General features: G+C 38.9%; 1 protein-coding gene across 1 annotated transcript; it reads right to left on the bottom strand.

The window, feature by feature from the left end:
• Positions 1-675: 675 nt before the first annotated feature.
• On the bottom strand, positions 676-13,533 carry CFI (complement factor I). Its single transcript, NM_001272018.2, has 12 exons — positions 13,439-13,533; positions 11,206-11,545; positions 10,677-10,818; positions 9,287-9,453; positions 8,493-8,603; positions 7,698-7,814; positions 6,467-6,505; positions 5,872-5,975; positions 5,163-5,278; positions 4,256-4,530; positions 2,944-3,045; positions 676-1,133 (listed from the first exon to the last, which is right to left on the bottom strand). Exons 1-12 carry the CDS (start codon positions 13,496-13,498, stop codon positions 916-918), a joined length of 1,791 nt encoding a protein of 596 aa, NP_001258947.2. The 5' UTR covers positions 13,499-13,533; the 3' UTR covers positions 676-915.
• Positions 13,534-13,573: the final 40 nt, after the last annotated feature.

The raw sequence follows: 13,573 nt of genomic DNA, 5'->3' as shown, positions 1-13,573 counted from the left end.
GGGACAGCTGATTGAGAGGGATGAAGTAAAAATAGGTGTTCAAACACTTGTAAATTGGAATCCAGCAAACTGTTACAGAGCTGTTGCACAGTTTGACAGGACTGAAATGGTCCTGAAGTCATTTGTACCAATCCAAAAGTCAACTACTAGAACTTTCCTAGTGGACTCAGGGCCTGCCCTACCTACCACATCATTCTGCTTTTGGGTAACTTTCTGAATCACTGCATGGCCAAACTGCCTGTGACTGCACAGCACAGGATCAGGCCCCTGTAAGGGTGTGTTTTTTTTCTTTGTGTCACTGTTTTGTGCTTGTGTCTGTTGGTGCAGGAAGCTTCTGCTCGAGTAGTTGAGTGATTTAAACAAATCTCACGATCGTGTTCAGTCCATCAGTTAACACACGGTCTGAAGTTCTGTTTCTCAGTAAGCCTAAAGGATCATCAGCCCAGCAAAGCGGCATCCTGAGGGTTTCTAATGACCTACCCCCCAATATGATGGAACTGCTTTTACATTCTCTGGTTGCTGTCCTTTCTGTAACGTTCACATATTGCCAGTGCAGTTGTTTTCCAACCACTGCTTTCAGTATGGTTGTCCATTTAAAATAAACAGTTACTACTGAAATGTGGTGTGCAATGTGGGGAGAGGGAAAAGAAATAGCAACAACAAAAGGACAGATGCTTGAATTTCCCTGCAGTAAACATGGTTTTATTTGATAATTTTGCTGTGGACTTACATGACTGCAAAACTCTTTTGTACAGACTTCTGTAAAATTGTAGTATTTGTAGAGAGCTGAACGTTTTCAAACTACATTATTTCACGATTTATACTAATAGTTGCTAAGGCACATGGCTGCTATAGTAAAAATGGACTAGTGTTCATTTCTGCATGGATGGTAACAAGTGTTTAGTTTGCTGAGCTTCAGATATTATACCGTGAAATGAGACTCCTTGACACATGGTGGCTAATCCAGTCGTAATAGCTGGCTACTTGTGTGTAGACGCCGGGGTGACCGGCCTCCCCACAGTTTTCACCCCAACTCACAACACCCCAGACATAAGCCACATTTTCTGCATCAAAGCAAACCAGGGGACCTCCTGAATCACCTTTGCAGCTGTCAATGGAGCCATCGTAAGTACCTGCGGCAAAAGAGGGTGGGGGAACAACAACAACTCAAAAGTAAGTTTATATGCAAGCTAACACACAAAGTAGAGCTCAGGAGGCTTTTTAGATCCATGTCACTTCCTGACAGGTGTCTGCCTAGCAGTCACTACTACTGGAAGTTCCCAGTCTCTTTGGTCTACTATTTCTTAATTATTTTGAAGTGCAGCCCCCCTCTTTACAATTTTGGCTGGCCCAAAAGCTCATTTGCTTTCACGTCAGGAATGTGATTCTTCTTGTGACAGAGAAGAATTCAGACATATTGTATATTATATCATTAGAAGTAGCTTATAAAAAGGGGACAGAAGGTAGAAGAAAAGGGTAAGAAGATTAGTGGACCGATCCCTCTGGAAATTAAGCTATTATAATATGCATGTTCCTCTACATCTGCTATTGATGTTCTCTCTACCTAGTAGTACATTGGCCAATTTGATCTGAGCTACGCAGAAGTAGAAACCTCAAAATTAATTTCTCTGCAGGCTTTATGGCAAAAGGTGGGCAGATCCAAGGATAGTACATGAATGATGGGATACAAGAGAGTGTAACTGTCTTTAACTGAGCCCTTGCAGATATGGCACTTGAAGTGTGGACCTTCTGGAGCACCAGGTGACAGCTCTGAGACATAAACATATGGGCTGTGGTGCTCTCTACAAGTTTCTGGGGTTTTGAAGCTACTTGTTTCCAACTTAGCAAATGTAGTGGTTGTAATAAATAAATAAAGATGAAAGAATATGATATAGGCAAAAACTTGCTAGAGAGTTGGAATACAATTTATCCTTTGTCCCACAGACTCAGTAGAAGTGTGTAAAGACATCTTTATGTCCTTCTTTATACTCGGTTGATCCACCTAGTTTGAAGGAACCCATACTAAGCAAGGCTCCCCACGTTTTTAAACATGTAACCTCTTTCTTGAGTCTCTACATCACTGAGAAAGAGTTCTGTGAATGTTTCAGGATTGGAAAGACCAATTCTATAAAACTAGATTTTGTTCCCCATACTCAGTTGAATTAACGTTACCTTCTATCAGTAGTTCCAGCAGATACCAGTCCTTAATTCCAAAATTTGTATCTGCATTCACATTGTACTGAATTTATTCACAAATGGTTAAGTTTTTATATCCAGTTTTAATTTGTCTTGTTATGTACTTTGTTTAAATACTGCCTTCACTTCAGAGTTAAAGAACAGTTGAAACTATCTGTCCTGTAAGTTGAAAACTCATTGCTCTTTAAGACATGTGTTTGGCAATACCTTTTGTTACTTGAAAAGCAAAAATGTGTACTCAAAATGCTTATTTTAGTATTAGGAATGACAACCAGTTTCCTGGCCAGACTAATCTTTGTTTGAAAAGTTTATAGTATTTTTCCTGGGGTGTGGTTTAGTGGTAGAAAATATCTCAGCAGATGAATAGTCACATGCTAGTCAATAGGACTGTGAATGTGCTCCAAAAAAGGCATTTGCTTTAATATGTTCCTGAAGCAGAATGAAATAGAGGTAGGAGGAAGTTCAGTGGGCTGTAATCTGCTTGTGTGTTTAGAAAACATGACTCCAACTGTGTGCTGAAATTTGCTTACAGTCACTGAAACTTGGCATTCTGTCACCGTAACTGTTTATAATTAGATAGATAACAACAGATGACTGTAGACTCCAGTGGCTAGTGCTTTGCTAATGACAATGCCGTTGCATTTGGTTTCTTGCATTTTCCAAGTCTAAAAGATTCCCAGCCTGTATGTCAGACCTTAAAAACTGTGGGCATGATGGTAAAGTTATAGTAAGAAAATTCATACTTGCCTGCACATGCCATTTTTTGAAAGAATCGTCCTGGATACATTTCAGAACAATTCTGAAATAAATTAACATTTCCCCATTTGAGCACATATTGTTTGGTATAACCTAGAAAAGAAAATGATAAACTTTTCTAAATTTAAACTGATAAATGTGTATGAAACACTTTTAATATCATAATATGAAAGTTATAGATTTGCTAATCTATTGAATTTAATCTTAGATATTATAAACCAGGTACCTTAAACTGCTGCTAACACTTGCCCCACATCCACTGCCCATATGTTTCAAAATCAAAGCAGAGTGGTTAAATTGCAGTATTAAATGCAGTAGTTTCATTTTTTTATAATTTTTACTCCTTCCCTTTGTTACTTTCTTCAGTTTTTTCCATGTTTTCCATATCAGGGTTTCCAGACACTGGGAGACCAGTATATTGTTTTCTGTGAAATGGAGAAACACCTCTGATCATCCTTGTTACCTCTTTCTCAGAAAGATGAGAGGACTGGAACTTGCAGATACAGGTGAGCTACGTAGTACAAGGTTAAGGAGTGCATAAGCTAGTGCTCTTATGCCAGGCTGCAGTCATTCTGTGATACAAAACAAGTGATTCCCAAGGTTTTGAAAGCATGACTGCACTGGGCCTATCCTTCTCTGGGTTGAACCTATACGTGGCTGAGATGAGATGTGCTGAGCTTCGTAACTGCTGGTTGCATCTCAGATCCGTTTGGGCAGGGCACAGAGGTCTGGCTGTGACCACGGGCCATGTGTTAAATACTGTTACCAAGTTTGCACAGCTCTGATAAATATGAGACTGGTAATTACAGCCACTTCTTCTGGATGCCCCAGAGGTACTGAGCAGCTCTTCTCTCCCTTGAGAAGCATCTACAGGAGCAGCACGACAAATAAGTTTCTTGCTTATGCGTATGTTGTCTGACTGCTGCTGTCTCACTCCTGCTGTCTCATTCCTGCTCTCTTGCTGCACTGTGCTGACACAAGTGTGCTGCAGTGGAGTCAGGCTGCAGATAAAGCTGCAAACTGAACATTGCCTTTTATCAGGTTAGTTCTCAAAGAGGTCCTCCAAACCATTTTACTGGGACAAGAGGGAGCAGTACAAAAAAGAGAATTGACAGCCAAATGCCGACAGCCAAATGCCAACAGCCTGTGTTTGCTGTGCTCAGCCTCTTGCACGTGCTTTGCATGCACCACTCTTCAGCCTTTTCAATATGAGAGCTGACCATTGTTTGAAAAACATAGATAAAAATAATACATTCTGGTAGTAATGAATTGAATGAATGAATGGTAGCACTGAATCAAATACCTTTCTCTAGTCCCCATCCAGAAACCTTGCATTTATCGCCAGCCTTGAACATATGCTCTGACCAGGGGACGCAGGCAGGTGTGCTGTATTTCAAGGAGCACTCTCCTTTTCCATGACCTTTCAGCTCCAGCAGAGCGATGTCATTTTCATATGTTGCAGCATCATACTTCTCATGGATTATCAGTTGCTTTAGTCTGTAAGTGTCTGTCTCTTTGTCATACTGTATTGTATCCAACAGCCCAATCCAGACACGGTATTGATGAACTCGAGTTGCTCTGGAAAAGGAGCCAATGAAATATGTTTTGGTACCTCACACAAGCACTGTGTGTTTCAATTAGTCACAAATTTTTGCATTTTATCAAAGTTTATGTGGAATAAATATTCATATTATACACGTATAGTTTCTTTCTGGACTTGTATGTCGCAGTTGTTCTGAAGGAGGTAGAAGGCTGGTGACACTTATTGCTGAGTCCTGAAGCTAATACAGAAAGACAGTACTAAAGGCCAGTGTGTTTAGTGCCCTCACAAAGAGAAAGCAAAGCTTATGTCTCTGATATCAGATGAAAGAAGAATGGACAAATACACATGGAACACTGCGCTCGGCAGGTCTTTCCTGCCCACTCCTGCTGGCTCTGGGGAATAGGTGGCACCAGGGACATTCTTGGGGGACAGGCACTAGACCTCCCCAGTGCTGAGAGGAGGTAACTCGTAATTACTTTTTTGCTCACTGACAAAATACTTTGTCTTTGAATCCCTCCCACTGTTAATGTGAGCAAATCAGTGATTTTAGTTGTGTTATTGAATGGGCAAGTAAGAATTAGCAACCAAGTAGCCGAGAAGAGCAATAATGCACAGATTCATCTTTTCTACTTTGCAAAGAAATCATTTCTCAGGTTGTTGCTTTTACCTGACACAGTGTGCAGCAGTCAGAACCCAACAGCCACCAATATAAACCCCTCCACAGTACACTGTTGCACCTTCAGTGCCAGTGTCTTTAATTGCCACTTGCCAAGGGAATTCACCCTATTAAAATGACAGAAACCCAAATAATATGAAATCATCATTGTGCTATTTTTTGTGCATAAAGGGAAACACAATATCACTTCATCTCCTTGACTTAATCTGCTATTAAGAAGTTGTCTGTAATCTGGGCTCTGACATAAAAGCTCTGTATTCTAAACTACAGTAACGTTGTTGTCTTCTGACATTATGCAGTGTCTCCCTCCCCGCAGCTTTCTGTCAGGAAACTCCTAAAAAAACCAGATGGAGGATCTGACCTGGTATGATCAAACGTTACATTTATGACTATAATTATCATACATAGCTATAGTATTAAGTATTTTGCTGGATTATTTTCAACACATACTTGCACTGTAATGCTGTATTTTGTAGCTTGGTGTTTTACCTTATGAACTGTGCTTCTATTTATATTCATTCAGTGCATTGTCACTACTAATGTAAAACATGAAATTAATGTAACTGATTTTGTTATTTCTGTACATTTTAACAGAAGGACAATAATAACCATTTAAATTGTTACTGAATGAACACATGAGCCTATATTTGTAAGGTCTGGTTGTGTCTGTGTGTGTGGGGGGGTTATTATTATTTTTTACCTTTCTTGCAGTCTGTCCACCTATGATTCTTTTCCGTCGAGTTAATGTGTGATTTACAACACCGCAGTTTATTTGGGGAAGGAATGTCTTTGCCAGTTTTCTTTCTTTAACAAAAAGGAAGAATGTGTCTCAGAATTCAAGTATTCATTCTCTCTATTTGGAGACAGACTTATCTTTACCTTGAAATCATGAGTGCTGTGAGTATGCAAGTGGCTGAAGTAGCAGGAAAGCAAAAGACCCAGAATTGTTACATCTATTTTTGCTTTGAAAATTACTTCTGTCTTAGCATCACATTATTTCTGTTTATTTTCCATTACTGACAGCATTCAGGTGAATAATTTCAAAGCAGTCGCCGTAGACTTGCTTAGAGTTTACCTCTATCCGTTGCTAATATGTACAGATGCGGATCCTGAGGCAGGATTAATTATTATTGTGGTTGAGATTAGTGGAAAGCTAGTCAAATAGTTAAGCCCCAGAGTGTGTACTACTAAGCCACAAAGTCCATGTATCTGAGTGTTGCGAATCTGGCCAACTGGCTGGTAGTTAGAAAGCCACTAAAAAGAGGGCATGCGGTGGTTTGTGGGCCGTTACTTACCTGCATCCATACTGTGATTTTCCTCATGTTTTGGTTTGCCTGTAGTGGAATAATAGAATACTAAGAACATTTACAAATATTTATATTGTTCTGTTACTTGAATATTTGGTTGTGTACCAAAATTATGGTACATTTTCAACTGGATAGGTGCACACCATTTCGCATGGACAGAAATACTCTGTAAGCATTGTGCCTGCTGCTTCCTTTCTTCCTTGGCACTCATTGCTGCCATAGCTTACAAATGACCTGCATCCAGCAGATATTGATTTACAACTACATGATATCTAGTCTTCTTTTCTTGTCCAGAGGACCATTCTGCAAAGAAACCCTGTGAAATGGCCTCCTTTGTTTTTTGTTTTTTTTTTTAAGTCTCTAAAGCGATAGACTGCTCTCCTCTACCAGGAAACACCAGAAATTCCCCCTCCTGCCCCGTCAATCTTTTGGAGCTTTCTAAAGCCCAAGGGAGCATTAGGTAAGAAGGTAAGAGGATATATATTTTTTTAACTTCCAATTTAGATGCTGCTGTTCTGTACTCTGTGCCTCCTTTAACAGGGTAAGGGAGGGTATTCAACACCAGAGGTAAACTAAATGCTTCCTGAATCTGGTTTGTCAGCTTTTGTTCAGACAAAATACCCATTGAATTCACTTCCTAATTGGAGGCTGAGGATTGGCTCTATTCTCATGTTACTGACAGTAATGTTTACTTTTAGGGTTCAGTTTACCTTTACCAATTACTATGTACTGAAAATGTTTACTTTTTGGCTTTAGACTTTGTCTCTTATCTAAAATATTCTAAGTTCAAAACAAAACAAGGTATTTTCAGTGGTAAGGAGAACAGTACAGATGAACTATTATATTAACAAACTAGTTAAATTAATTCCTTATACACAAGGAGAATATTCCTGCCTGCTGCATCTACATTTTCTTCCCAAAAACAGGATACCGGTTTGATAGATGTCCATGCGTGCAAAGGTTATAATCTACTTTAAGCCTCATAAAACATCATCTGTTTTTTCTATCCTTTAGTTTTTTAGTAGAAAGGGAAGGAAAAGTATGTAACCTTTTCTTAGTCTCCTAGTATGTGTAACATAACATCAGAAAGACTTAACTCTTGCATGCATTTTGGTTTTGCTAATCTGATAAATGACTTAATAACATGCATTGTGTAGTCTGAAGGTTTAATTTAGCATAACAAAAGCAAAAGAAAGAAAAACACATCTTAGAAGGAAACCTGAACAGAGAGCTTGAGCTTCATCCTCTCCTGTTAGGCAGTCAACTTCTTTGTTACACACATTCTTATTTGGAATACAGATATTTGATCGACAGTGAAAACTGTTGTTTCTGCATTCTGTAATATAAAAGAAGTAAAATGGTAAAGCACAGGACTATATGATTCAGTGACCTCACGTATTTAGAGGGCTTCTTAAAATATAAACTCGATAAAATATCCATGGTATGGATACTTTAAGGGACTTTGCTATTTATAAATAGATCCTGAAAGTAGGGTCTGTAAGTGTAAAATGAAGTGAATACTTGACTCTGCTCATTTTTCTGTCTTGGTGTTTTAAAATTTATGAGTTTAAGAAAGATCTTATTTTAGTTTAAGGTAGTTCATTGGAAAAACAACAACAACAACAACAACATGGTTTTGTTTGATTACTGTCAGTTTTGCCCTACTGAAAATACATTTAATTCTGCCTAATACAGTTGGGTTTTGTTTCTTTGTTTCTGTTTGTATCAACAGCCTCCTAAGTCTCAGTATTTTTTTTTATTATCAGAAGAAATCCAGATCCTCAGAGATCAGTTGCTTGCTTTGGGAAATTGCATTATTTATATTATTACAATTATCTAACTGTAGAATCATAGAACTTTTTTGTGCTTTCCTACACAGAAACTATAGTTTTCTTACCTTAATACTGTGACTTTGCAATAGAGACTTCATTGTTACATCGCTGTAAAAATTAATTCTTTGGAGATGGTTTGTTGCTGAAATGTTTTTTAAACAGCTGAGAGAATAAATTATTACCTTTACAGCACAGTTCATCACTTAAGTCTCCGCAGTCATTTATACCGTCACAGGTTTTAGTCACAGAAATGCACTTGTCATTTGCACAGTGGAACTCACCAGCTGAACATTCTGTACAGTGAGATGAAAATGAAGTAAGTATAGAAATGACTGTAGGTTCACAACTGCCCAAGGAAATACTCAGCATACACATTTTATTCATTTGACAGATTGGCCTCTCAAAAGTAGGCATCTTAAAGCCTAGTTAAGTAAATAGGGATCTTTTTTTTATTGTTTTCCTTGCCTCCTCTTCAAACTTTCAATGTGACTCTGTATTTTCTTCCTCCAACTTTCCGTAACCTGGCAAAAGGGAACTTTGTTTCTTCCAGACAAGGACTAAAGTAGAAACATTAGCTTCGGTTGATCTCCCAGAGCAAGAACAAAAGAAGTAGGTTGTCACCTGTCTCCTCATCAGTTAAACTAGGAGAGACAAGAGTTGTGGGATATAATATGTCTTGGGAGTGATGGGGGAACAGCCAGAACCAACGGTGAAATTTGTCCACTTTTGGGTAGTATCTGTCAAGATATTCTAGGAGCAACAGTGCATTATTTTCCAAAGCTGTAAATTCAGGATTGCCTCAGTTGTCTTAAATGTTTGCAAAAGGATTATTTAAAAAAAAGATAAAAATTAAAAGATTTCATTGATTTCATTGGTGGCTGAGATTTCAGCAGAATAGATCCTCAATATATATATTTCAAATAAACTTAACATGAAGAGCTGTAAGTAGATTTAAAGCCAAAAAAGCCCTACTAACCTCGGAGAGTTTTCTGGCACTGGAGGCTAACAAATCCCTCATTACTAGCTCTTAATTTCTTCTCTATGTAACATTCAGCAAGACTTGTCTCTAGGCCTCTGCAAGTTATTTGGAAGCAGTGTGATGGTTCTGTGATGTTGTAGATGGTGTGGTAATATTCAGCACCTCTGTAAAGATAAAAATAATAACAACAAATTCTCTAATTTCACAGTGGATTGCCCTCTCTTTTTATTGTTTAGAATTTATGATTTTCCTCAGTGTTAAAGAACTTTGGATGTGGCTAAGGAAATAAAAAAAAAACCAAACAACAGATTTCCCATGGAGTGGCATAAGGGTAAGGAGGAAAGTAGGAGATATTTACTTTGGAAGAAAAGGTTCAACAAAGTGCATCATAGAGCTGGCACTGAATCTGTGACATTCTTATCTCAGTTCCTGTGTATGGTGATAGATAAAAACCATCTTGCATGAGGCTGAGTACCGGTGGTGTCATCAAAACCAATGCATATTGAGGAAGCTTAGGCCATTGCAAGATTGGCATTTATTAATCACCTGAATGCAATCCTCTAACAGTGTGTCTCTCTTCTCTCTTAAGAAAATAAGGAATGAGTAAATAAATAATTGGAGAGACTTGCAGTGGGAGTCAAGGGCTGAATGCTCTGTCCCAGAACAAACCTCTCTCTATGCTATCTAAAGAGGTATGAATCAGGACTGGGAAATATTTAATTATCATCTACAGGGGACAGATTTAGGCACTGTGGTAGCATTCTTAGTTTCTGTGTAGGTTTAGAGAGGCAGTCCTATGTGGCTCAGTTATGCTATTGTTTAAAATGATTATGTACAGGATATAGAGTTGATTCTTTATGATGACCTCAACATGTAACTCAGATCATTGGTGTGGTCTTGGGAAAAAGAACAAGCTGTTTGTGGCCTCAGCTGTTTCTGGTGGGCAAAGCAAGCAATGGTGGCAGGTCAGGAGATGAAGAAAAAGCTGTGTTCTGGTTCTTGTTAGTCTGGCTGCTGCAAGTAGCAAAACACAGCTGTACCGTTTGGTCAGCCAGTTTAAGAAACTTTTCTCTATATGCAATTCATTGATCAGAGCCACCTGGGGATTGTCCATCTATGCACTTTCCCTTATACAGACCTGAGAGAAAACTCATCTATCAGACTTCAACTTTATTTTAAAAGTAAAATATTAATCATTTGAACAGTTGTTATTTGTAAGAAAATGCAGAAATCTGCTCTGGCTTTTGCTTTCAAGAAGCTTTACTGTAACCGATATATTGTTCATGAATTTTCTCTTAATAGTTGGCTGACTGACTGACCCTTATATAAGCATCACTATTTGTTCACATCCATTGCAGTCACAGAGAGAGAAATTCCCTGAACTTACAATTCAAAGCCAAGGTGTCTGCAGGCCACATTTGCTTCATTCATTGTCCACATACTGTCACATACAAAAAGGTCCTCATTATTCACAGGTTTTACTTGGAGCAAATGTGAATCATTGTAGACCAAGGAGATTTTAAATGTTTCTAAAAAAAAAAAAAAGAAATTAAAAAATTCCCTTATAAAATTGTATTCTATGGATGTATGTAGTGGAAAGACAGCACAGGAAGAAACCAGACCTAAAGTATGTTGTTGGTATCCAGAGTTCATATGGAATGAACAGTAGGTTGGGGATCAGAAGCTTAAGGTATTACTGCAGATTTTTCTGAGAACTGACATTATGGCTTTGAGCCTGCTGCTTTTTCAAATATACCAGCTTCAGATCAAATGAAGATAACAGTTCCTGTCCTGGAAGAATACTTGAAGGTCTTCTGAGGAAAGGTTGCATCTTAGTGTAAGACTTTTGTTAGAGGACTTTCAGTAATCAAACAAATGAATGACTGATACCTTTTGAAAAAAAAAGAGATTAATACCTGTGGACATGCATTTTCCCTTGTTCAGAAACTTTGCTTCGGAACGTTGACACTCAAAGCTCTTTAGGTGGCAATAAGTATAAAAGTTCTTTCCAGTGGTAGAACAAACTGAAGTGCCGTTCTTTGGACACTGGTAGGGAAGCTTACAGAGGCATTTTCCCTCCACACATCGTTCCCATGGGTGACAAAAAACTTTCTTACAGGACTTGTGTGTGTATTTGTTGCTTAAACATTCTTCTATAAGGTAAGTGTCTCGCTCAGCTGGCTGACTGTCTTGCTCAACTGGCTGAGCAGGCTCAACGTATGAAGACTGTTCTTCTGTATCATTAGATGATTCATTCTGCAAGGCACAAATTAAAAAAAAATGCCAAAACCAAATAGTGAACAGGACTGGAGATGGCACCAGCAGTTCTGCAGATCCCTTGCATATGTCAGCAGAGTGACTGGGAGCCTTTTCCTATCTTGTAAAAATAGAAGTGCTAAATATCATCTATAGTGTTTATCCCCTTGTCTTTGAGATATCCACCTTTCTGTTTTTCTGGATTTTTTTTCTTTTTTAGATCATTCCCCTGGTGTGATATTCACTCTTCCTGGTCACCCACAAGCTATACTCTTCAAAAATCAGCTGAAGTGCACAACAGATGATAAACATTTCAAGCCAGTGGTTTATAGCACACCACAACAATGGAACTGTGAGCAAATTAAAATATAAGGGGACTTCACAGAATCACACAGAATGGCCTGGGTTGGAAGGGACTTCAAGGATCATGAATCTCCAACTCACCCCCCCACCCCCCCCGGCACTGGCAGGGCCACCAACCTCTACATTTAATACTAGAGCAGGCTGCCAAGAGCCCCATCCAGCCTAGCCTTGAACACCTCCACGGATGGGGGATCCACAACCTCTCTGGGCAGCCTGTTCCAGCACCTTACCACTCTCACAGTAAAGAACTTGCCCCTGACATCCAACCTAAATCTTCCCTCCTTCAACTTAAAACCATTTCCCCTTGTCCTGCTATTATCTCCCCTTTCAAAGAATTGACTCCCCTAACTTGGCTTAAACACCAGAAAAATGAAATTAAAAAAAAAAGAGTAGCAACTTGATTTTTTTTCAAGACCTTTTTATTGTCCCAGTTGACCCAGTTGACATAACTATAGCCAATAACTACTTAGAAACAAATAAATCTAAAATTGAAGATGTGTTTCATTGCAAGTAACAAGTATTAAGTATCTTCAACAAATGTGAAAATTAAGTGCCCTTCCCAGTCTGTTTTGTTCCCATATCTTGGATGGCAGTGGGTTTGCAGTGTGGTTTCTGGTTGTTGTGGACTGCAAGGAGTGCTCCTTATCCCTCCATCTGACCATCTGTCTCTAGGTGAGTGATAACACCTATCCTGGCAGCTCTCTGGTTATTCCATTGCTGGCTGAGTGCTTTTGCTCACTAAGATCTGTGTGCAGGGGGAATGTTGAAATGTGAAAAATATGTAGCTAGACTTTGCATAAAGATGAGAAAGAAATGTCAGTTGTCAGATTGGATTTATCGGCTTTGAGTGCATCCACTGAATCAACAGAGCCAAAGTTTAAAGTTCTCATGAAGAAATCCTGGCCTAAGTAAAGGCAGTGGGAATATCGCCAGGGCTGAATTTATTCCGAGCCCCTCCCACCCTTTTAAGGGCTGTATAATCTTAATAAATTCTTCCTGTTCTTCTCAGGTCAGTAGAATCCTATGCATTATCTTTAGATTTACATACCAAACTCTGAGCCAGGCCCGGCTTGGCATAACTCCTGTATTGCACTAGATGTTTCTCTTTAGCTCTGACAGAATAGCAACAAAAGGGGCTGATCTTTACCTACGGGTTTTTCTTGGAAAGCTCAGGCTATGCTGAACATGGAGCCCATCAGGACTCCTTGAGAGGCTTTTGCCAGAAGAGATTTTACAACAAAAGCTTTCTGAGCTGAGCCACACTTGCAGGTTGGGTTTAGCATAGCATCCCGATTAAAAGATTTTCCAAAAGGCTGTTAATGTAAACCTCAGATAGAACCGATATACGGAGGAGAAACAGCAAGATTCACATTTTCAAGCTGGACTAAAACAAATGTACGAAATGCAGATGCTGCAAAAGGAAATTAAAAAAAAAAACTTTGTTTTTATAATAATAAATTGTTTTAACTGTTCGCTGTTGGTTGGTTTGTTTTTAAAATAAGGGGATACCACAATAAAATAAGTTCTTACCTGTGCTCGACAGAAAGAAAAGAGAGAGAAGCAAACCAAGAGAACTGCAACCACTCTCATGATGAGGTTTTATGTCTTTGTAGAGAAATTCCCCCGGCCGGGACTTTCCCAATTGCCAGCCGTTAGGTTTGTGTT

This window comes from Gallus gallus, chromosome 4 (genome assembly GCF_016699485.2).
Source record: "Gallus gallus isolate bGalGal1 chromosome 4, bGalGal1.mat.broiler.GRCg7b, whole genome shotgun sequence".
In the NCBI taxonomy this organism is placed as follows: Eukaryota; Metazoa; Chordata; class Aves; order Galliformes; family Phasianidae; genus Gallus; species Gallus gallus.
Note: the sequence above shows the minus strand (reverse complement) of the source record. Positions and strands in the feature narration are given on the sequence as shown.